Source organism: Lynx canadensis, chromosome B3 (genome assembly GCF_007474595.2).
Source record: "Lynx canadensis isolate LIC74 chromosome B3, mLynCan4.pri.v2, whole genome shotgun sequence".
NCBI classification, from domain to species: Eukaryota; Metazoa; Chordata; class Mammalia; order Carnivora; family Felidae; genus Lynx; species Lynx canadensis.
The window spans coordinates 36,796,018-36,820,388 of record NC_044308.2 but is presented as its reverse complement, the minus strand read 5'-3'; the positions used below and the strand labels follow the sequence as shown (position 1 = coordinate 36,820,388).

Genomic DNA, 24,371 nt, shown 5'->3' with positions numbered 1-24,371 from the left:
AACTCTTGAGCCTTCCCCATTCCATCCACTCTTCGGTTCCTCTTCTTCCAGGATGCCCTCCTTGATCTCTCAGCTGAAAGCACTCTCTGAATTCCCATGAAGTTTTGTTTGTACCCATCTTGTTGGTCTTTTTTTTCTCTCCTTTAGATAATTTGTCTCTAGATAGCAGAGAGAGAGAGAGAGAGAGAGAGAGAGAGAGAGAGAGAGACTCCTGATCATCTTTAAATCTCCCCCTTCAGTGCTGGTCAAAGTACCTTGAATATGGTCTAGGCTTAATGACTGTTTGTTGAGTGAATATGCAATGGGCAGCTGGAGGACCCTGCTCATTTTGCAAAGACATCTTCGCTCTGCTTCTCAGGGTGTAGCTAGGAGCTGAGTTCTTCGGGGCCCCGTCTGCAGAGGGGCCACCAACTTTGGAATACCCTTGGCTTGGCGCTCCCCGGGAAGGTGTGGTCTGGTCTCAGCACACAGTGTGAAGAACCGCCCCCCGCCCTTCTCTTTTCAAAATGTCCCACGAACTTGCTTGTTTTTCCAAGTCATGCTCGGAGTTCCTCCCTGTCCCCAGTTTTCTAACAGCTCTTTCCTCTGAAAATGAAACACAAACACACCAATGGTCTGGGCAGATGTCCTCAGGGGAATGTATAGTTTCAATGTCCTGGCAGGTGCTAGTCTGACAGCTCCTCGGTGATTACTTGGTAGCAAGGAAAGTGGCCTTGGAAGGAAATGCCTGTTCTCTCCCCGGGGCTGGCCCGGTCCCTCAGGTTCACGGTCAGGATGGTGATGTTCAAAATGTGACTAGCACACGCACCCAGCAGCTCACTGCGCTGTTTCCAGGGCCCCGGGAGGCAAGCGGACAAGAGCAGTTATCCCCATTTGGCTGAAGGAGACAGCAAGGCCCAGAGAACGTCAGACTCTCTGGGTGGAGTTTGAGGCACAGCTGGAATGTTCGTTATTCCTACTGTGTGCGCCACTCGCTCCACCAGCCCTGTGCACCCAGGTAAGGGAGAAGACGGGGGCAGAGGCAGAACAACAGAGGCTGCTTATCAGTTTGGGGCCTGTTGACATGTTTATGGTTCATTCCCATCTACTCCCAGATGGGCTGAGCGACCTGCGGCGTGCCCCCTGCCCTCTCTGCGGCCTGTGTCCTCACCTGTGAAATGAGAGCTTGGGCAAATTCAGTTCAGAGAGTCAGACTTACTATGAGTGGGACACTGAGGACTGAAAACTGAATGAAGGAAGCACAGTCCACACCCTGTGTGGAGTCCACACCCTTCATTTGGTTTCAGTGTGGAGGACAGCGCTACGAGCGGGGCCCCAGGTGGGGGGGTGGGGCACAGAGGCACCTGCTCAGCCAGCTGGGAAGCCTTCCTGAAGCAGGCAACTCCTAGATGGAGACCTGCATGGTGGATAGGTGTCACCCAGGTGAAGAGGGACTGGGGCCCATGGGGAGGAACGATGGTCCTGAAGGTGCCAGGCTTATGTGTGTGATTCTAACGCACCTGCTGTGGCAAAGGCTTCCATGGGCCAGGGATGGACCCAGAGAGACAGACAAGTCTCTGCCTTCACAGAGCTGGGGGTGGGGTCATCCTCACCTGGGCTCACGCCATTCATCCCCCTTCTTCCTCCCCACTTTCGTCTCCCCGACACTCCAAATCCCCACCTTGTCCCCTCGGCTTGTGCAGAGAACTCTACCTAAAGTAGCCCGAAGTGTAGACAGATGGTTAGATGTCTACATGCTTGACGTCCATCGCATATCCCCCACTGATCAGATTAACTCCCCTGCACCCCTGCCCCACTTTCCAGGGTCTCTAAATTCCTGCCACTGGCCACCCCCTTGGGTTTAGGCACTGAAGGTCACTCTAAAAGTAAGCCTGGAAAGGAACTAACCTACGAATCCATGAGAACTCACAAAGCCCTTAAATCAGTGGCTCCAGAACCTGGTTGGGAATCAGGCTTATCTGGGGATGTTTAGAAGTACCTCCAGAGATTCTGATTTTGCAAGTCTTGGACTGGGCTAAGGAATCTGTATACTTTTTACATCTTTCACAGGCAATTCTGTCCTGCCAGCTTTAGGAACCTCTAGATTGTATTATCAGGTGATCACCAGATTTTGAAATAATGGAAAGCAGGCCACATAGGAATTGGGGGCAGGATGCCCAGTCAAGAAACAGTTAACAAACAGGGCACCTGGGTGGCTCAGTCCATGAAGCGGCCGACTTCGGCTCAGGTCACGATCTCCCGGTTCGTGAGTTCGAGCCCCATGTTGGGCTCTGCGCTGACAGCTCAGAGCCTGGAGCCTGCTTCGGATTCAGTGTCTCCTCTCTCTCTCTCTGCCCCTCCCCTGCTCACGCTATCTGTCTCTCAAAACTGAATAAATGTAAAAAAAAAAAAAAGAAAGAAACAGTTAACAAGCGCTACTTAACAAACATCGACTTTCAGAGCACTTCGTATGAACAAGCAAGTAACTAACGAATGCATAAATGAATGTTTGGGGGGGCACTTTATTACGTGCCAGGCACTTCCTCCGACGTTAACATTAATCCTCTGACATCGGTCCTCACAGCAGCCCTGTGAGAGAGACAACAGTCCCGTTTTAAAGCTGAGGAAACTGATACACAGAAGCCAGGTGACTCACCCAAGTCACTCAGCTGGCTGAGGGGCAACTCCTTGGCCTCATTCTCCCCGTCTCTGGGCAGAAGAGGGCAGGGAGCCCTGAGTTGCATCAGCGAATTATTGGCTAGGCAGAATCCTTCGAAGTACTTTCTTTCTGGTTCGAAGCTCAGATTTATTTCCCTCCTCTTCTCTCTGGATCGTGAGTAATGACTCCTCTTACAACACTATTATTTGAGAGGCCGGACAGGAGCAAAGAGTCTGTAGACTCACTTGAACCACTGGAGGGTAGAGTCTGACATTACATTTTTGGAACCATCCTCCCCCCTGGGTTACAACATCCTTGGCTCAGTGGTTGGGGAGAAGCAGAGAGGACAGTGCAGAGAAGAGGCGTTGCCAAGTGAGGCGTTTGGCGTTGGGCCAGACCGCCATCCACCGTCCACCTGCTGCCTCCCCTGCAGGGGGCACCTCTCCCATACCTCAGCCTTTCATCAGCCTCTCCCATGGGGGGCCACTGTCCCCAGGCCCTTTACCACCAGAATGTCCAGCTTAGGGCTGCCCTGAGATTTAGCTTGGATCATAGCCTGACTTCTAGAACCATTCTTCCCTTTCTCCTTCTATGGGTCTGTGCCAAGCAATGATGAATCAAAGGCAAGCCCTATCCTTGGGGGCCCACGGCTCCCTTTCCCTCATTACTCGTCTTCCCTCTCTATTTATTTCATGTCCCCCTCTCCTTTACTATTTCTCTTAAAAAAATTTTTTTTAAACATTTATTCATGTTTGAGTGAGAGAGAGACAGCACATGAGCAGGGGAGGAGAGAGAGGGGGAGACACAGAATAGGAAGCAGGCTCCAGGCTCTGAGCTGTCAGCACAGAGCCCAACATGGGGCTCGAACCCATGAACCGCGAGATCATGACCTAAGCCGAAGTCGGACGCTTAACCGACTGAGCCCCCCAGGCACCCCTCCTTTGCTATTTCTTTTCATTGGCTCTTTCTACAACTTTCCATGTCTGTCTTATCGGCTCAGGGTGACTCATCACAGCTAAACCAGGAAGAAATGATTCAAGAGGGACAGTGGAAGGATTTAGGGATTCCACAGAAAGCAACAGCAACCTTGTCAAGATGGTCTCTGGTCAATGACAAGCCTTTGTCATCGGCCGTGTATGCCTGAAGGTTGGAGCCGTGTGGAAGAGAAGAAGAGCCATTTGAACGAGTCTGGGATCCTGAGGAAGCCTTCTTCAGGAAGAAGTCAGGGAAAGCTAGAAGGAGCTATTCTGTCCAAGCCTGGAGGAAACGAGTTTCAGGTTAAGCAGTGACCCATCACTGGTAAGGTTAGTGAGAAAAAGCATGTATATAGCAAGCACATGGATTTGTTTTCATAATTGAATACAACCTTAAAACATGATTATGGTGGTTTTCTTTCTTTTTTTATTTTTATTTTTTTCTTTTACAGAGAGCAGGAGAGAGGGGAAGAGGGAGAGAGAGAATCTTAACAGGCTCCACGCTCGAAGCTCGGCGGGGAGCTAGAGGCGGGGCTCCATGCCACGATCCTGAGATCACGACCTGAGCCAAAATCAAGAGTCGGACACTCAACCAACTGAACCACCCAGGCGCCCCGATTGTGGTTTTCAACAAAGAGTTCTGTGTTTCACATTTTATAGCCTGACCCAGCGGAAGCACGGGCTACCCTGAACGGTAACATCTACAGGGCGCCTAGAAGATTGGCGTGAGGAGCCGTTACCAGGCTGCCTCGCTCCCCCTGGTGTCAGTTACGAGAATTGCAGATAAAGTGCCAATGAGAAATTAATAACCAGTCTTGAAAATTCAAACCTATGCAATTATAGTTAAGACATTCTCAATATGGGGTGAGTTTCAGCATTACTTTGTTCTCCACGTAAGGAACCCTCCTTCCCTGTCCGGCACTGGACCTAGAAAGGACGTTGGGATCCCAAAAAGAGCCCTGCTGGCGGAGACAGGGGAGCCAGGCGTTAGAGTCCATAGGCCCCGGGACGAGGGGAGCGAGGTGGTGGTGGGTGGAGACGATGCTGAGTTGGCAAATCCCTCTGGCTTCCCTGAACTGCCCAAATTAATTTTCTTTCATGGAGGTTAGTAACCAGGAGACTTTCCTTTCAGCGTTTCCACTACCAAGATTGTGCGTCTTACCCCCAAAGCATGCAATGGTTGGCCCCTTGCCTCTCCGAGCTCAGCACTAAAGTCGTTCGCCACCCAGAGGACCCGCTCAAGCTCCCTGTCAGGTTGATCAGTCGTCTCTGTGGCTCAGGTTCCCTGGGTCGTCGCCTACATACTCTTCAAGTCCTGGGTTTCCCTGTGTGGTTCTGGCATTAAAGAAAGGAGGAGGAGGAGGAGGTGGAGGAGAAGGAGGAGGGGGGGCAGGGGAAGGGAAGGAAGAGGAGGGGGAGGAAGAGGGGGAGGAGGAGAGGGGGGAAGAAGAAGAGAGGGGAAGGGGGAGGAGGAGGAGGAGAGGAAGAAGAAGAAAAGAAGAAGAAGAAGAAGAAGAAGAAGAAGAAGAAGAAGAAGAAGAAAAGAAAGAAAGGAGGAGGAGGAGGAGGAGGAGGAGGAGGAGGGCAGGGGAAGGGAAGGAAGAGGAGGGGGAGGAAGAGGGGGAGGAGGAGAAGAGGGAAGAAGAGAGGGGAAGGGGGAGGAGGAGGAGGAGAGGAAGAAGAAGAAGAAAGAATTAGAAGAAAGAATTAGAAGAAGAAGAAGAAGGAGGAGGAGGAGGAGGAGGAGGAGGAGGAGAGGGAGAGGGAGAGGACAAGAAAGAAAGGAGGAGAGGAAGAGACAAGAAGGCAAGAAGAGATCAAAGTATCTGGAGCTTGGAGGAGCCTTGAAAACGTTTGCTGGCTGCGTCTTAAGCTGTGGGCTTCTGGTACGTCTTCCAGGCCCTGAAGGACCCTGAAGGGCCCCCAGCTCCTTCCCCGGGAGGACCACTGTCTGGATATCCACTGCTCCGGCCCTCTGGGGGAGGGGCGGGGAGCACTCTCTTCTTGTGCATGTGCTGCCTGCCAGGGTCTGCTGGGTATCTTGGCCTGGGGCCCTGAGCCAACATCCCCCCACCTCCCTTCCGCGAGCAGTTTTTCTCTCTCTCTTCCTCTCTCTGGTGCGTTGGGTGGTTTCATCCTATCCTGCGCTGTAGTGATTTATCCTTTAACCAGAATGAGTCATGGCACCGGATTTTATTTGTTCCAAGAGAAAATAGCAGAGGGTATTTGTGCGCTGCGGTATTGGGAGCCTGCTCCGGGGCCTGAGCCAGGAAAAGGGCTTAGGACGTTCCTGGGTGAGATTTCTCCGGCAACAAAGGCTGAGGCCGCCCCAGGCCTGACAACCGGCATGGGCACCAAGGAGGAGGGATGGGCTTGGATAAGACCCGTCGTTCTGCCCAAACAACAGTCCTTAGGGCCCTTTTTCTTGACACCTCTCCCCAGACACCATATCCTTTTGCGGGGGACAGGCCAGCATAGGGCACTAACTTATCCAGCAAAATCTGCCCGCTCACCATCTCCTATTGCTCCCTCATGAAAACACATTTGGGCTCGCATCACTATGCCCATTTTGCAGATGAAGAAACCCTGGTCCAGTAAGTGGCTGTGACATGCTTCAGTTCCCGCGGCTTGGAAAGTGGCTGAGCAGGGAAGGGAATGCAGGTTTGTGTGGATCTGGACGCCTAGAGGTTTCCTGCAGTAAAAAGCCACCCCCTCGTGCCTTCGTGTATCTGCCCAGGCACCAACCTTGAGACCTGCCATAACCCTGAGGGAGGGGGCCACGAATGAGAGGCTGGAAACCGCCGGGGTTGGGAGGGGAGAGGAGGGCAGGGCCTGAGGGCACCCCGGGGCTCGGGCTTGACACCCAGTTTTTGTGGACTTATTCCTCATGGATTAGCTTTCCGGTCAAGCCCAAATTCTGTCACCAGCGGGCCTCCTGTTATCTGAGAAGGTCTATACAGAAAGGCATTGGAAAGAATGAGCACCTTACCCAAATTACAACTTAGTGTAAGCAGCTACCACCTAGTGATCTTGAGACAAGAGACCCAGGATGGTGGGTAGACTAAGCCTTGGGCAGTTTTCACCTAGGCACCAGGTGGAGATATCACGGGAGGAGGAGGCTGGCTCCTATCGCAGGAAGAGGAGCTGGGAGACCTGGTTTCAGTCCTGCCTCTCCCACTCACTTGCTGTGTGACCTGGGTGTAGTCTCTGTCTCTGGCACTCAGTTTCCTTGTCTATAAAATAAGGGGATTGGGGCGAAGAATTTCTAAGACCCTTCCCAGGCAGGGGGGGTGGGGGGAGAGATGCCACAGGGGTGGAGTAGTCCTGAAGACCAACCACATTGATGTTTGCTACAGGTCCCTCTGTGCCTCCCGGGCCTGCTCGCAGCCACCCCGTCCCTCCCCAATCCGCCTCGGCCTCTGAGAATTGGGGTCTGCTGGAGACCGCACCAGTGGTGACCCTGTCTTCAGGCGAAGGAGAGAGCCCCCCTGCCTGGGGTCTCTGCCAGTGGAGAGGTCTCTGGGGAGAGATGGGGTATCTACTATCCTATACGGGGCAGGTCCGTTCCAACTTTGTCTTAGGGGCTGAGGGTGCCTGACTCCCCACGTGCTGCCAAGCTTTTGGGGGGAAGTGGTGGTCCTCGCAGGGTGTGCACTTAGTCCTGGGATGGGGGAGGTGCTGGCAGGGTGTGCACGCAGCCCTCCATCTCGCTCCCCAATACCTCAGTGTCCACATGCAGGACAATGGCACAGCCCTTTCAGCATCTGACCACACAGTCCCTGAGTTCAGTCATCGCAGAAGAATTCACAGGGACCCCCTCAAAGAGATGGGAGGCTGTCTAGGACTTTGGATGAACCAAGCCACCAAATCTGTCCTTCTGTTGCTGAGGGTGATGACAGTTATACTCAAGATGCTTCTTTTCCCCAAACGGAAGTTGCTGTTTCCCACCAGGACACCCCAGAATTGCCTGGAGACTGAGGCGCCAGCATGGTTCTGTGGGGGTCCTCCTAATCTACTGGATTCCCTCTCTGTTTCCTCTCTGCCTCCAGGGCCCTTCCCCCTCTCTCCCCTGTCTGCACAGAAGCTCCCCTCCGTCCCCAGCCATGGGTGCGCACCACTGGCCAGGTAGCACTGGAAGGCATCGGAGTAGGCCAGGTGGGCAGATGCCGGGGAGTTGGGCCGGGGTCCCTCCCCTTAAGGGTACAGTCAGGCTGATGAGACTAATACACTGGTGGCTGTGCACAGGAGCGAGGGCTGGGAAGGGGGGGTACAGGACAGTCTCCCCTGGCTTTGGCCCCACCTGAGACTCCAGTGCAGGGGCCAAGGAGGAAGTGGGGCGTGGGGAGACAAGGGATGCGGTGGAGGAGGGGCTGAAGGGCGGAGGGGAAGAAACACTGAAAAGTAAGGAGCAGGATGGGAAATCCAGAAACCAGGCAGAGGAAATGGGCAAAGAGAAGAAAAAAGAAAATGGAAAGGTAGGAGAAGGCAGAAGAAGGGCTAAGGGAGACAGGAGGAGTCTTAGGGGGATGACAATAGTGAAGTGCGAGCAGGTTTTCGCAAACCGCCTCCCCTCCCCCTGCAGCCCCATCCCCAGCTGGCTCTGGGCTCTCAAAGTCCCCATTTCCCCACAGGTTCCCCGCACACGGTTCAGGTCATTTTGCTTCTGCCTGTTGCCACGAACTTAAGATTCCGGGGACAGAGATCTCTAGGTCTGTGGTTCTCAGAGTGTGGTCCCCAGACCAGCAGCCCCAGCAGCCCCTGGGAGCTTGCTAGACAAGTGAGTTCTCAGGTCCCACCCCAGACCTGCGGACTCAGAAATTCTGGATGTGGGGCCCTCGGGGGACTCTGGTGCCCTCGCTGAGGTGTGAGGACCACTTGCTCTAGAGGTTCACACAAGTTGCAGTGAGTCCTCTTGAGAGCCTCTAGATGTACTCTGTGTGCGTAAGTGTGCATCCTGAGTGTTTCTGTCCGTCCATCGCAAGGGCTCCCGCCCGTAGAGGTTTGCCCAGCGCTGCAAACTCCCCTGCTGGGCCCCCCGGCGGCTTCTCAGAGAGGCTCTCGGGGACAAGCTTCAGAGTGTGAGCACCACCCCCTCTGTCTTGCAAATTCTCCCCTCCTCTGCCCTCTGCGACACCGAACCCCCATCTCCCCCTTGCCTCTGATGGTTCTCTCTCCCTCCTCCCCACTCCCACCCACGGGCATCCTAGGGTTCTTTCCTCAGCCCCCTCCTTCTCTCTGAACGCTCCTCTATGAACCTAGTTCTCCCAACGCACATCTGAGTCTGGGCCCTGATCTCCCCGCCAAGGTGAAGGTCTCTGTCCCCTGCAGCCAGCCGGCCACCTGTCCCTGATGACCCTTGGATACCTCAGACCAATGGGGCCAAAGCTTAGCTCACACGTTCCCCCAAAGTCTGTCTCCTATTGCTGGGTTTTGCTTTTCTGTTTTTTCATTGTCTTGCCAGTCAGCCAGATATGCCCCCAGCCATCCTTCAACCTGTCTCATCTGCCGCCTTCTCTTCTTGCCTTAGCTCGCTCTACTCCAGCCACACTCATGGTTCCTTGAACATGCTGAGCATCTTTCTACCTCAGGGCCTTTACACTTGCCATCCTCTCTGCCTGGAACACTCTTTTTTTTTTTTTTTTCCCCAAGTATTCATGATTGTCTCAGATTCTCCCTTTCCTTCCGGTCTCTGACTGCTGTCACCCTAGCATTGAGGCCTTTCTTGGTGGCCAGCATAAGGCGGCAGCACTTCCCCCAACTCGTAAGCTCCCCTTACCCTGCCTAATGCTTCTCCATTGCACGGATCACCATCCGACAGATGATGGGGAAACTGACAATGTGTCTTCCCCCGCTAGAAGAAGGGCTCCATCAGGGTTGGGACTCTGTAGTTTTGTTCACCATTGAATTCCCAGGATCTAGCACCAGGTTCTCAAGGATGAATGAATGAACTACTGACACTCATAAGGTCCGCCCCTTCCTCAAGCCCCGGCCCTTAGACCTTCCCCTTAACCTAGACTTCCATAGCCTTCCCACCAGCCTCCTCACCTCTAGGCTCTCCTCCCTTGGTTCCAGCCTCACATAGTAGCCAAACTGAGCACCCTGAAAATTATACCTCGGGTGAACCGCTCTCCTGCTCTGAAACCTCCAATGGCTCCCCATTGCCTCCCAGATACAGTCGCCTTGCTCTGGTGTCTAGGAGTCTCTAGGGCATTGTCCTCGCCCTCCCAGTCTTTGGCCTCACTGCTCTGCTTTCTGCACCTTCTCCTCCAGCCACATGGGATGGCATCCTTTCTCTAAACATGGCCTCTTTTTTTTTTCTCCTCTGCACAATCACCCATGCTGTTCCCTCCATCTGTTATATTTTTCTCACCCACATCCATTCTGCCCATGGAAATCCTACCCATCTGGAAGCCCCCTCCTCCATAGCCTCCCCCGATTCCTTCCGCCTCCTGAATTAGAAATGTCTCCCTCACATGAATTCCCCTGATCTTTTCTGTGTGCCCTCTCTTGGTATTTATTGATCATTGGGTATTGGTTGGGGGTTCTATGAGCATACACCCTCTCTTCCCGGCTGGGCACAGCACATTTATGTGACTCTGCTACAGTTGGGTCCTGGGGGACACCACTGCCTCAGTTCCCATGGGGCCAGCAGCATGGCCAGTGGGGAGAGACACCGCTGACGGAGACTGTGGGTTTCCAGCTGGTGGGGCTGCTTCTGTTCCGGGCTCCTCTGGGGCTAATGAGACCTGGGCCCCAGACCTGGCTTGGGCATTTACCGTGTCCTCTCTCTTCAGTCTCAGTTGCCTCCCCTGGAAGATGAGGACAAAGCCTACCTCTCTTACATGTGGCTCACATCCCTGAACCTGCACCCCAGGGACCTCACCAGGCCCTCTTGTTCTAGAATCCCACTGAGTTCCAAAGGGCTCCCTTTGTGGAGCCCACCAGGGCTGTCTGGCTCCTGCTCCCCAGTGCCCTCAAGGGGACAGAGCAACATGCTCTGCCTTGCTGAGAGCTGGCGCTTCTCTCTCCAGGGGTGACAGCTTCAATGACAAATTGGAAACTTGTGGGGCCCAGCTCTGCTTTTTCTCCTAGCACCAGGAGGCTTCCTGCCCCGGGGGGACCAAAGGCACGGAGAGGCCCTCTGCAAACCCTACACCGGAGCTTCTGGGACATCAAATGGTCTGAAAAAAATCAACTGACTTAATGACTTCAATGTACATGCATTAGAGTCACATGGATTAAATTTCTCTGAAAATACACAAGGGCTTTAAAAGCAGGGGCAGAGAATACTTAGCACAAGAGGAATTTGTTTGCTCTTTTCCTTTTTGTGTGTCTGTGAGTGTCGTTTTTGCTGCTGAAACCAAGACACGTGGCAAACTGTTCAAGGCTTTGCCTAGCTTGAGTCTGGAGTTGGGGCACAATGGGCAGAAGGGGAAGGGTTAGGGAAATCAAGTGACATCCCCACCAGGTCTGTCCCCCTTCATCCTGCAGCTGATTACACCAGGCCCTGGTGCCCTTGACGTTCGAGGAGGCCCACAGCCTGGTAAATGGGGGCCAGGCCTCCTTGGCGCCTGTGGTGGAAGATAGCTGGTGGGTCCTTCTCTGCAGCGGTGCTGGGGCCTGGATTTCTGGGAAGGCACTGGGGAGTGATGTGGTCCCCTACTCGCATCTCCCCACCCTCAGGGGAGATGGTGATCCTCACGGGTCCCCCTGCGAGAGTCTCCTGGGGAGCTCTTTAAAACACACACTCCCTGGCCTCATTGCAGGCCCAGGAGATGCCGACCCAGGTGTGCCAGCCCTGCCTTAAGGGCTGGGAGCCAGGTCCATACCCAGGAGGCAGACTGTCAGAGGAAGACTCTCGACCAAGCGTCCAGAGGCCCCATTTCAGGGTTGGCTGCTTGCTCGCTGCAAGCCGCTCAGTCCCCACTGCCTGCTGTACACATTCACGTTTAGGGTATTTTCTGATCTTGCCTAACACCCTGAGATCGGTAAGTTCATATCCATTCTAGACACAAGCAAACAGAGGCGCAGGGAGGCCGAGAGAGCTTCTCCCAAGGTCTTCCTCTGAGAGACGGTCTTTGGACAGCAAGCCGTTGCATCTGCCCTCCCTCTGAGCCGCCTGCTGGCATGGAGTTGAATCAACACGCACCACTGGAGCCGTCCCCTTGCATAATTTCCAGCCAGTGTCCCCCAAATGACACTGGCATCAACCTCTTTTCCTATGATCAACATCCACAGAGTCTTGTGTCTGAGCACAGCTCTTGGGATGCTGCCCTACAGGGCAGGAAAAATGGGGGCCGGGGTGGAAGCGAAAGGCAAGCATCCAAGTTGGATAAACGGGTGTCCCTGCAGTGGGGACAGGTTCCTGAAAGGCCCTGTGTGCTCCTGTCCGTTCTGCATGAGGTGCAGCTCCCTGGGGTTCCAGGGCCTCTCTGTCTCTCCCAACCCAGCTGTGACAGAAAACAAACCCAGGAGACATGGCTACAGTGTAGTACCAGCCCTCTCCCACGATGTGCTCAGATCAGCAAAAGTGACCAGGAGTTGATTCTATCAGACCTTTCTGCTCCTCTAGGCTCAACCTCCAAGACTCCACTCAGACGCCCCTCTTCTATGAAGGCCTCCCAGAGACCCCAGGCACAGGGATTTCTCCTTTCAAACTCGGGCTGAGTTTCTTCTGTGAGGAAGATGCTGTGTGGGCTGCTCTCAGACACAGGGAAACAAAGACGGTGTCCAGCAGGGGGGATGCACTGTGGGCCTAAGTGACTCCAACACAAGGTAGGAAGTGATATATGCCATCGGAGAGAGGGTTTAGGAAAGGTAAGGCCATTTTAGGCCAGGAGAAGGATCCAGAAAGCCGCGTGGAGAAAGTGGCCTTACAAAGATGAACATAATTAACAGCAGCTCATATTTTGTCTTGTATTGTTTTTTAATTATTTCAAGGATATTAGTGCCGCCTCCTCAAAAGCTCTGTGAGTTATTTGTGAGTGAAACCATGCCTTACTCACACTAATATTTTGCAGAAACTAGTAACGTTTATTAACAGAAGCTTAATAAACAAATAGTAGTCAAAACAAATTCAATCTTGCCAAAGCCAGTTCCATTTAATCTTTTTTTTTTTTTAATGTTTATTTGTTTTGAGAGAGAGAGGGAGAGAGAGAGAGAGAACACCAGCAGGGGTAGGGGCGGAGAGAGAGGAGAGAGAGAATCCCAAGCAGGATCTACACTGTCAGCACAGAGCCCGACACGGGGCTCAAACTCACAAACCATGAGATCATGACCTGAGCTGAAATCAAGACTCAGGTGCTTAACCAATTGAGTCACCCAGGCACCCCCAGTTCCATTCAATCTTTAACCCTTCACAGCACATACAAAATATGTACCATATTTTGGGGCTGGTTGAGAGAGATTTAAATCATTAATTTAGTCTTTTGGGGCACCTGGGTGGCTCAGTTGGTTAAGTGTCTGACTTCGGCTCAGGTCATGATCTCGCGGTCTGTGGGTTCGAGCCCCGCGTCGGGTTCTGTGCTGACAGCTCAGAGCCTGGAGCCTGCTTCAGATTCTGTGTCTCCCTTTCTCTCTACCCCTCCTCTGCTCATGCTCTGTCTCTCTCTGTCTCTCAAAAATGAATAAACATTAAAAAATGTTTTAAATCATTATTTTAGTCTTTCAAAATATGTTCTTTTGAGCATCTACTAATTGCCAGGGATTATACCCCTCATTTCAGAAAGAAAGACAATGAAACAGGCAATCACTATCCAGTTTGATGAAAGTTATGAAAAACAAAATACAGAATTCTATGGGGCAACTACTCTGGTGATGGGAAGGGATGGTCAGAGAAGGTTTCTCAGAGGAAGTGGAATCTCATTTGATAAAAGAATGTGGACTTTCAATTCTAGCCATAAACAAATTATGAAAGCCAGATAAAACACACGGAACAACTATTTTCAGGCACTGGGCAGCAATCAATGCAGAGCTCAGTACTCAGAAAAGGCAAGCAGAGGAGCTAAATCCACACTCACCCCGGCTCTCTACATGAGGGAACTTTCCTTATTTGGGCACAGGGGAATAAAATCCAGAGAGCAGCAGCCGTGCTGAATGGAGGAAACAGTGATTGATCCTGAAACTAGGATTTGGTAGGGGCAGGCAGAAGGGAGACAACCACAGAAAAAGAGCCCCCCAAACTCTGCTAACATTTTCCCTCAGGATCCTTGGCTGACTCCTAAGCTGCGTATGTATCTTGTGAGACTCTAGAAAACCTGCTGGTGGGGAAGAGTTTTTAGAGGCTGTCCGATGCCTGGGAGATGTTGGGGTTCATGCCTGATCTGAATGGAGAAACTTTGATGACTATTGTGGGCTTTCAGGGGAGATCCCAGAAAATCCATGCCTTAGGAATGAAGGCCACACCCTAAGAGGAAGGACAAAACTAGATGATAGCTGCCCTAACCAAGGCCCAAACAAAGCCATGTTAAGATCTAGGTGATTTCATCAGTATTTTAATTGCCTCTCAGAACAAAATATATAGTTCTTTATTTTATTTTATCCTATTTTATTTTATTTTACAATGTTTATTTATTTATTTTGAGAGAGAGAGAAAGAAAGAGAGAGAGAGAGAGAGAGAGCACAAGCATGGAAGGGGCAGAGAGAGACGGAGAGAGAATCCCAAGCAGGCTCCATGCTGCCAATGCAGAGCCCGATACAGAGCTTGAACCCATGAACTGTGAGATCATGACCTGAGCCAAAACCAAGAGTTGGATGCTTAACAAACTGAGCCACCTAGGTGCCCTGAAAATGTATAATTCTTTTAAAGAAGGTAACATAATCTATAGCCTCTACTGTGTAACATTCACAATGTCCAACATAGACTAAAATAAAAAATTACTAAACAGGCAAAGAATCGGGATAATCAACTGATAATCATAAGATAAATAGTCATTAGAAGCAGACCCAGAGATGATCCAGATATTGGAATTAGCCAAGGACTTCAAAATAACTATGATTAGTATGTTAAAAAAAAAAAAAAAAAGACTAAAAAATCAACAAATGGGAGAAAGATTATTTTAATAGAATTAGAATCTATAAAAAAGAATCAAATTGAAATTCAGGAGCTGCAAAATAAAATATCTGTAATTAAGAATATATCGGATGCATTTAGCTACACAGTATACCTCATGTAGATAGAAACAGAATTCCTGAGAATATATCAATGGAAAAAATTTTTTAGAAAAATCAATGAGTATAGTTAACCATATTAACAAAATAAAGGAGAAGAACCATATAACACTGCAGTCTTTGCAGAAAAAGCACCTGATAAAATTCAACACTTACTCACACACACACATATACACACACAACCTCAGAAAACTAGGAATAGGAAAAAAAAACTTCCTTAATCTGAAGGTATCTATAACAAATGAATAAGCTATAGTCAAAATCTTATTTAATTGTGAAATACTGTAAGTTTTCCCTCTTATTAAGGAAATAAGAAAAGTGTGTTCAATGTCACAATTTCTATTCTACTTTGTACTGAAGGTCCTGACCATTGCAATTAGGCAATTTAAATAAATAAAAGCTACAAAGACTGGAAAACAAGAAATAAAACTGTAATTATTTCAAATGATCTGATTGTATACCCAGGAAATTCAGAAGAATAGTATCAAACTATTAGAAATAATAAGTTAATTTCATAATATTGCTGGATATAATGTAAGGATACAAAACCAACCATATTTTTATTTTTTTACATTTTGTTTTAGAGAGAGAGTGTGTGCGAGCAGGGGAAAGGGGCAGAGGAAGAGAGAGAGAGAGAGAGAAAGAGAATCCCAAGCAGGCTCCACACTCACTGCAGAGGCTGATGTGGGGCTCAATCCCACAATCCCAGGACCACAACCTGAGCCAAAATCAAGAGTCAGACACCCAACCAACTGAGCCATCCAGGCACCCTGACTGTCTTTTCCTATATACCAAAAAAAAAGATTAGAAAATGAAATAACATTCCACTTTAATTAGCATAAAATAGCAAATACCTAGGAGTTAATGTCATAAAAGACACAAGAATTTTACACTGAAAACTTGAAAGCACTATTGAGAGAAGCACTGTTAGTTTTCTTAAACAGGATGTACAAGAAACACTAACCATAAGACAGTTTTACAAGTTAAAGTTTATTAAAGTTAAGAACTTCTGTTCCTTGAAAGATACCATTAAGAGAATGAAAAAGCATATCACAGACTAGGAGTTCTTTGCAATGCTTTTCTCTGACAAAGGATTTGTATGCGGAATATGTTTTTTAAAATTCTATAAGACGATAAGGAAAAGAAACACAACACAGTTTTTCAAATGGGCAAAAGTCACAAATCAGACACTTCACAAAACGGGATACCAAAAGGCCAGTACATTTACACAAAATTACTCAACATCATTAGTCGCTATAGTAACCCAAGTTTAACTCACAAGGAGATACCACCGGAATAGCTAAAATCAAAAAGACTGATAATACCAAGTGTTAGTGAAAATATGGAGCGATGGAAACTCCATTACATTACTAAAGAAAAGTTGAAATTGGCAAATCATTTTGGAAAAAAGTGCTTGGCAGATCATACTAAAGCTACATTACCTACCCTTTAACTCAGCGATTCTCCTCTTGAGTATACACCCAATAAAAATGAGAGCAGACATCCACCAAAAGACATATATGAGAATGTTAATAGCGTCTCCACTCAAATTAGCCAAAAAATGGAAACAACCCAAATATCTATCAATAATTAAGTGAATAAATACACTGCTGCAGTGGAATATTACACCAGTGAAGGAGCACGAAGTATAATACATTCCGCGATATATTAAACCCCAAAGACATAATGTTGAGTAAAACAGGTCAGGTATAAATGAGTACTTACAGTATGATACCATCTATATGAAGTGCAAAACCAGGCAAAACAAATCTGGTGACAGTGGTCAAAATAGGGATTACTTGGAGGGGCCCTGACTGCCCCTCCCGTGTGACAGGGGTCACACGGGAGCTTTCTGAGGGGCTGGAAATGTTCTGGATCATGTTCTGGAAGGTGATGACATGGGCCTATACATAGGTAAAATTTCACTGAGCTGTACAGTGGAGATGTCTACATTTTATTGTGTCTAGTTACACCTCAAAAGAAAGACAATAAGATACTCCTTTAAAAAAATATGAGAGGATTAGCCAGATCAGCATGGTGGGGTAAGGTGAGGGGGGAAGGTAGGAGACGACATCACTGAGGGAGGGAATAGCATGTGCAAAGAAGGTCTAGAGGGAGAACTGGAAAAACAGAAAAAATTCAGTTTGGCTAGAGTGTTGACTACAAGAAAGGAGTGGAGAAAGTGGAAGGAGAAGAGGATGGGGAGGGTAGGCAGAGGCAATACTGGGAAGAGAGCAGGGTAGAACGTTTATCGCCACTGTTTGTGTGGTCCCTTGACTCGTCAAGGGTATCTAAGAGGGCCAAGAGAGGCCCAGCCTCTTCCATTTCGGGAAGGAGGGCCTTGCCTTCTGGCAGCTAAAACCCAAGCAGAGGGAAAAGAATGGCGATTAATAGTACATGTGTGGGGCAGATCTTACTGGGGTGCTGAAAACGTTCCAAGACTGATTTATAGCAATGGCTGCATAACTTAGTAAATTTGTTTTTAAAAAAAAATCATTGACCTGTACACTTGAAAAGAGTGCTTTATGATACATAAAATATAAGCCAATAAAGTTATTTTTAAAAGTCAGAGGCAGACCCTTCCCCCCTCTTGATTGTCCCTGCCCCCAGAGGCGTCCTTGGGAGGTTCCTGGCCCTCTCCCCCCACCCTGTCTCGCTCTCGCTTTCCTCTGCCCCACCTTCGCCTGTGGTTTAGCTTGTGAGCACACACACCCATCCTCAGAGACACCCCCCAACACCTCTCCAAGCAGCCAGGATCAGAGGCACTACCCCACTGATGAGACACTGAGGCCCTGAGAGCAGATGGGAAGGGGTAACTATCGGTTCTGGATGCCTGCTACCTATGCTGTCACATAACGTGCCACCTGTGCTATTTTCATTCCTGTTTCTCAGATGAGAAGATGGAGGGCCTGACGTGGAATGCTCGAGGTTTCATAGTCAAGGGCAGATGATATGAAGCCAGGACAAGAAGTCAAGTCACTGGACGTGAAGGTGTCTACACATGAGGGCCACTGTGGGCAGCCAATGGAGGGGCTGGGTGTGGGGGGGGTCCAGGGCTGGGTGGGGTGACAGCTCTCACTCACCACTTCTTTTCTTTTCTTTTTGACAGAAAGAAAGAGAGAGCATGCACAAATGGAGGAGGGGCAGAGACAGAGGGAGGGAGAGAATCTCCGCTGAGTGCAGAGCCTGATGTGGGGCTCAGTCTCACGAAGTGTGAGATCATGACCTGAGCAAAAATCAAGAGTTGGACGCTTAACCAACTGAGCCACCCAGGCGCCCCTCACTCACCACTTATTGCCACTGATGTCATGCTGCTGCACTGTGTAACCGAAGAAGGCGGCCCTGGAGCCAGCGATGATTCGAGGCTTCCTGGTGTCCATGTTGAAGGTGTCCGTGAACCCTGGGGTGGGGAGAAGAGGATAATCAGGCAGGAAGAGGTCTGGGCCCCAGTTGGTTGATGGTCCCCACTGGCAGGTCTTGGGTGTGGGAGGAGTACGGTCCCCTGTCCTTGGGGAGCCACCATATGAGGTGGTTAATGTAGTCCCTGATTTGGGGAGTCCACAGTCTGATAGAAGAGGTAGGAGAGGCGCACCCCCTGCCCTGCAAGAGCCATAATCTGATAGGGGAGGCATGAAACCTACTCTCAAGTACACCAGGTCTGACTGGGAAGACCTGGTCCCTCCTTCTGAGAATGCCAGTCTCATGGTAGGGGTGGGGAGAAGATAGCTCCTTTCCTCCTCCACTATCCCTACCTCCAACTCCACTCCTTCTAGCTTCTGCTGGTTTCCTCTTCCATTTCGTTCTCTCTTTTCTCTCCTTTCTCCTCCTCCTGTCCCTCCTGCTCCTCCCTCTCTTCCTCCCTCTCATCTCTGCCTGCTAAAGAGTCAAGGAACTGCCTTCCCACCTGTCCCCCGCCAAGCCTTGGTTCCTAGTGGCCATGACTCCAGCTCTACTGGCTCACCACCACCTTCTGAACTGATTTGCAAAGCTCTGCCTGACTTCAGTTGGGGGTCACTGCTCGGCTGGGGCAGTTGACGCAAAGCAGAGAAACAGTCTCGTAACCCTTTTCACCCTGGCCTCTAAGGTTTTCCTTGTTTCGTTAGGTCACGTGTCAATGAACCGATTCCACCTGCCAGACAGCCTTGGTGTTGAGCCTTTGGCATTCTTGTGCCAAATCACAAGAAACAACAACTCACATCTGCATGGCAGCTTGGTTCCTGAGTCTCTTCACATCTGCCACCATTTTCCCTCACAGGACCTTGGGAGAATGAACAAGCATCATCCACATTTGGCAAAGGGGGATCCAGTGCCAAAGTGGTTACGAGGCTTGTCCAAGGGTGCACAGGGGGTCAGTGGTAGCAGCAAGAACGAGGACCTGAGATGCCTGCTCTTTGACTCCTTCCATCCACAAGGCATTTTCAGGGCATGTCTGGCCTCCTTACCCATCATTAGTAGTAGGAACACCAAACTTGGGACCCATGGGACTTGAGGGGTGGGATCCTACCATCAGCCCAAATTTTCAGATTAGTGAAATACAATCAGTAGAATAGAATAGAATAGAATAGAATAGAATAGAATAGAATAGAATAGACAGACTATCACTGTCCCCCCCCCCTTTCACGTATGTGTAGGGCGTGAAATACACGTTTATGTATTTCAAAGAACTTTTACATACATGTTACCCATTTGACCTCTATGACAGCCCTGTGACGTGGGTAGCAAAGGGTAGCCTGTGGGACAGGGCCTCTGAATGTGAGGCTGGTACCCTGAGTGTCCCACTGTCCTGCCCATGGACACTGAATCCCCGGGCTGAGTATTTGAGGGGGACGCCCAGGGGCACCTACTTGAACAAGACCTATTGTAAAAGAACAAGTCGTTTCTTCCACACTTTCTTTTTTGCTCTGCGAATGGATGCAGTGGCCAAAAGTTTCATCATTAGAGTCATTGAATTAGAGTCCCGGAGGGAAAACTGGAACTCCTTGGAGTCGGGATATTAGATATATGTTATCTCCCTTGTCTATGTCAATTGGTTATTAGTGCTGCCTGGAGCACTGTGTTAAGAGAGATTCTGAGGTCAAGTCTGTGCTCGGTGGGCAAGACTAGTGTGATCAATGAGCGGGATGGATCCTGCCATGGAAACAGGAGAGGACAGTGGCAGCAAGCTGCTATGTAGCTGTCCTCATATTCCTAATCTGCCACAGGAATTTAGTGTCATGGCCCAGAGTGGGGCTGGGAGACGTACTTAACTCATTAGCGCCTTATTTACCAGGCCCAGACTCTGAACAGACTTATCAGCCTGGTTAGCAGCAGGCAGCCTCAGGAAAGGGGACCCTGGTCAGGTGAGCCCAGGGGGAGGAACCAAGGACCCTGGTTCTTGGCCAGTAAGGGCATGTCCTGGAAGAGAAAGGGACGATAGTGTCACCTATGCAGGGCTGGGAGGCGGGCAGCGAGGGGTCGAAGAAGCGGGGTTTGCGGACAAGGAACTCGCTCTCTCTCCAAATCCGTTCCAGGAGTGAACACACATACACACACGCACACACACATGCACACACATATACATGTGCACACGCAGTACACGCGCACACCCATGCTTGTGTGCACACACACAGGCCTGTGTGCACACACACGCACATTTACAGGCACAGGCCACATCCCTGATGGTGTGCAACACTTTGTCTGGTTCCCTGGCGCCCCCTGGAGACACCCCATGGTGTCCCTGGTCCTCTTGCTGTATCTGACCTCAGCAGGAGGAGGTGACCCTGAAGAAGGGGAAGGCACATTCTGGCTGTCAGGACCCTCCCACCATTTCCAGGCCTACAGGAGGGTGAGGGCCAGGGAAGGTGAGGCCATAAATTGTGTCTTTGAGGTCCTCCCACTGCCAGTGCTTCTTGTGTGAACATGGCCAGGGGGTCCCTCCAAGATCTGTCAGATCCTGTTACTCCTCAGCCCCATACCCTCCACTGGGTTCCCACCCCACTCAGTCACAGCCAGACTCCTTACCTGCAAGGCCCTGTGTGACCACGCCCTCCCCGCCCCCGTGCTGTTCTTTCTTTTTATAAATTTTTTTTTTTTTTAATTTTTTTTTTTTTTTCAACGTTTATTTATTTTTGGGACAGAGAGAGAGACAGAGCATGAACGGGCGAGGGGCAGAGAGAGAGGGAGACACAGAATCGGAAACAGGCTCCAGGCTCTGAGCCATCAGCCCAGAGCCCGACGCGGGGCTCGAACTCACGGAACGCGAGATCGTGACCTGGCTGAAGTCGGACGCCCAACCGACTGCGCCACCCAGGCGCCCCTATAAATTTTTTTTTAATGTTTACTTATTTTTGAGACAGAGACAGAGCATGAACAGGGGAGGGGCAGAGAGAGAGGGAGACACAGAATCTGAAGCAGCTCCAGGCTCCGGGCTGTCAGCACAGAGCCTGATTGGGGGCTTGAACTCACGAATGGCGAGAACATGACCTGAGCGGAAGTCAGATGCCCAACCGACTGAACCACCCAGCCGCCCCTCATGCTGTTCTTTCTGCTCATTTCCTGTCCTCCCTCCTCCATCCATCTGCTCCAGCCATGCTTTCCCCACTGGTCGGTCCTAATGATGCCTCAGACCGTCCTCTGCTCCGCGCCTTTGCCCTGGCTGTTCCCTCTGCCTGGAACACTCCTCCCCAGTCAGCTGCACAGCTCACCCCTCAAGTCATCCAGGTGTCTGTCTCAGTGCCGTCTTACCCACCACCGGGCCACTCCGTCACTTTCTGTCCCCCTTCTCCTTCTCCATTTTTCCTGACAGCACTTATCACAAACATATTACATATTTGTTTCTTGTCATGCGGCTGATAGACCATAATATTCCTATGTTCTGTAAGTGGCATGAAACACTGCTGTACCCTCAGCTTCTCCTTAGCCCTTGGTGCCTGGTCATAGGTATCGACTGAGTGGATGGCTGGGAACCAGGCGCCACGTTGGGCTGGGATGCCCTCTCCCCTCCATGAGGAAAAGGGGAAAGAAAAGGATATTTCCTGAGCACTGAGATGTTCCGGGCATGATTCTAGGCATCTAACCATCGATTTTACATTAATTAGTTAGATCTTACACCAGCCCTGTGAGATAGGTATTATCCTACCTCTAGGAGGTTAAATAATTTGCCCTAAATCACTGGGCTGGGAGGAGATCAGAGCAAGTCCATGATCAAATAGCTCAGGGCACTGGGGTGATGTGTTACCCTTGGGAGACCAGCCTTTTATAATAAGGACCCAATAGGGAGGAGGGAATATTTTTTTCAGAGAAGGGGGTCTTCCCTGCCCTCTGCCCTCAGGGGCCACCTCCTCTGCTTTGGAATTCTGCTGGGAGAAGGAAATGGAGAGAAGGCGGATCCCTGTTCTCCTTCCCTCACCTGGGGGTCTAGGACCAGTCTAGTCTCCCCTGCACCCCCACCCCCAACCTCCTGGGGATAGGATTAGTGAAGCCAGCCACAGGCTAGAGGACAAAAGCCCTCAGGGCCAGGGTATTAAGTTACAAAGTGGTGGTGTCCTCACTGGCGTGGGCATTTGCTTCTGATCAAACCAAGCCAGAGAATGGGTTTCCTAAAAGTGATGTCAAGTCGGATGCTCTGACCTCAGCTCCCAACGAGATCTCTGGCCCGCTCCTCTGATGGCAGATGGCTTTCACGCGTGGGGAATGTACTCTTCTCAGAGATTTACGATCTCCAAATACCAATAAAACAAAACAAAGTTGTTTTTGACGGGAATCGACAGGCCAGTCGCAGAGACGCTGGGAGTCTGGCTGCTTTTCTGCCCTTGCTATTGATGACAGAGGGTGGAAACCCACAATTCTTGGGCTGCTCTCCTGTGGACTGTGGCCAAAGTTACATCAGCTTTTTCAGAAGCTTATCTGTATTTTTAAAAAGCACCAGTCAGTCCCAAGAAGGGATGGAAATCACAGCCCTGAGCTCGAGTACCACTGCAGGCTAAGGTGAACACCATGGCCCCGTTACCAGGTGGGGCAGTCCCAGTCCCAAATGCTGAGGCACGCTGGCCAGCACGCATCCAGAGCTTCTGTCGGCCAACAGCTCCACCGGGAGCCCTCACTCTAGCTCAAGGTCGGCCACTGGGCTTCCATGCTGCACTGGTCCATTTTCATGGCTCACCCCCCACTGCCCAGCCCGGTCCCAAATCCTCCACACGTCTGCAGACTCACTTGTGCTAGTTTTCCTCTGGCTGCCTGCGTGCAGTTACCAAAGGCCCCTTTCTGCTCCCTAAGATGCCCCTTCCTCCCGCCCTGGGGCCTTTGCACTTGCTGCCTCTCTGATGAACTTCTCATCCTCATCAAATCTCAGCACAAATGTCACATCCCCTCTCATCCCCAGAAGCCTCCCTGACCCCTGATTATACCAGGTCTTGCCTGATGATCTCATCACCTCTTGTACTCACCAGTACAAGTGACTTCTTTTCTTATCACAGTTAGTAGTTGGAACTGGTGTGATCATTTGGTTGATGGCGGCTCCACGAACGCCAGATAGGGTCTGTTTACTCACTGCTGTCTTCAGCACCCAGCCCGGGGCTAGCCCCGAACAGCACTGAGGGGTGAGCAAGACAGGAAGAGAGTGGGGAGCCTACCAGCTAGGGAGAGCTGCGTGGAGAGTAAGTGCAAGGCTGTGACCAGTCTGCCATGATGCTTAGAGAAGGCAGGGACCATGGTGGGCTAGGGCAGTCAGGAAGCTTCTGGGGCTGTGATCTCAGCCTGGAAGGTTGATGCGTACAAATTGGTGAGGCGGCCCAAAGGCGGTAGGCAGGAATTTCTGGTGTGAGGGAAGGAGAAGAGAAGAGCCTGCCTGGCACAGGTGTCAGAACTGTCTAGCTCCTCCTGCCCTCCTGCCAGACTCCTTGAGGGTGAGTCCAGGCAAGGAGACAGCATGGCTTTTGAGATGAGGGAGGGCTGGTTAGAAGCCTGGCTCCAGCATTCATTCGCTAATGGGCGACCCGGGGTCAGTTCCTTCTTCTTTCTGGCTGTTAGTTTACTCATCTATAAAATGGGACTAATAATGCCCACCTTGAAGGGTGGGTGACGAGACTGAATGCAGTACCCCAACTGTGGCAGTGCCTGGTAGGTGGAAAGCACTCAATACATCTTGGTTGAATTAAATTGAGTCAAGATTCCCTGTTCTCTGGGCTGCCTCAGTGCCTCTGCCCACGCTGTTCATCTGCCCTAGGAGGCCTTTCCTTCTTCCTTCTTCCTTCCTTCCTTCCTTCCTTCCTTCCTTCCTTCCTTTTTCTTTCTTCTCTCTTTCTCTCTCCCTTCCTTCCTTCCTTCCTTTCTCTCTCTCTCCTTTTCTTCCTTCCTTCCTTCCCTCCCTTCTTTCTCTTTCTTTCTTTCTTTCTTTCTTTCTTTTCTTTCTTTTCTCTCTTCCTTCCTTCCTCTCTCTCCTCCTTTTCTTCCTTCCTTCCTTCCTTCCCTCCCTTCTTTCTTCCTTTCTTTCTTCTCTTTTCTCTTTCTTTCTCCCTTCCTTCCTTCCTTTCTCTCTCTCTCTTCTTCCTTCCTTCCCTCCCTCCTTTCTTTTCTTTCTTTCTTCTTTCTTTCTCTTTCTCTTTCTTTCTCTC

The 24,371-nt window shown here is 50.5% G+C and overlaps 1 protein-coding gene across 1 annotated transcript in view; it reads right to left on the bottom strand.

The window, feature by feature from the left end:
- Window positions 1-24,371, bottom strand: part of ITGA11 (integrin subunit alpha 11) — a 125,562-nt gene that overhangs the window by 72,838 nt on the left and 28,353 nt on the right. Inside the window, exon 2 of the mRNA XM_030317836.1 lies at window positions 18,070-18,181. Within this exon, the coding sequence (XP_030173696.1) occupies window positions 18,070-18,181 (112 nt within the window). The remainder of the gene's footprint in view (window positions 1-18,069; window positions 18,182-24,371) is intronic.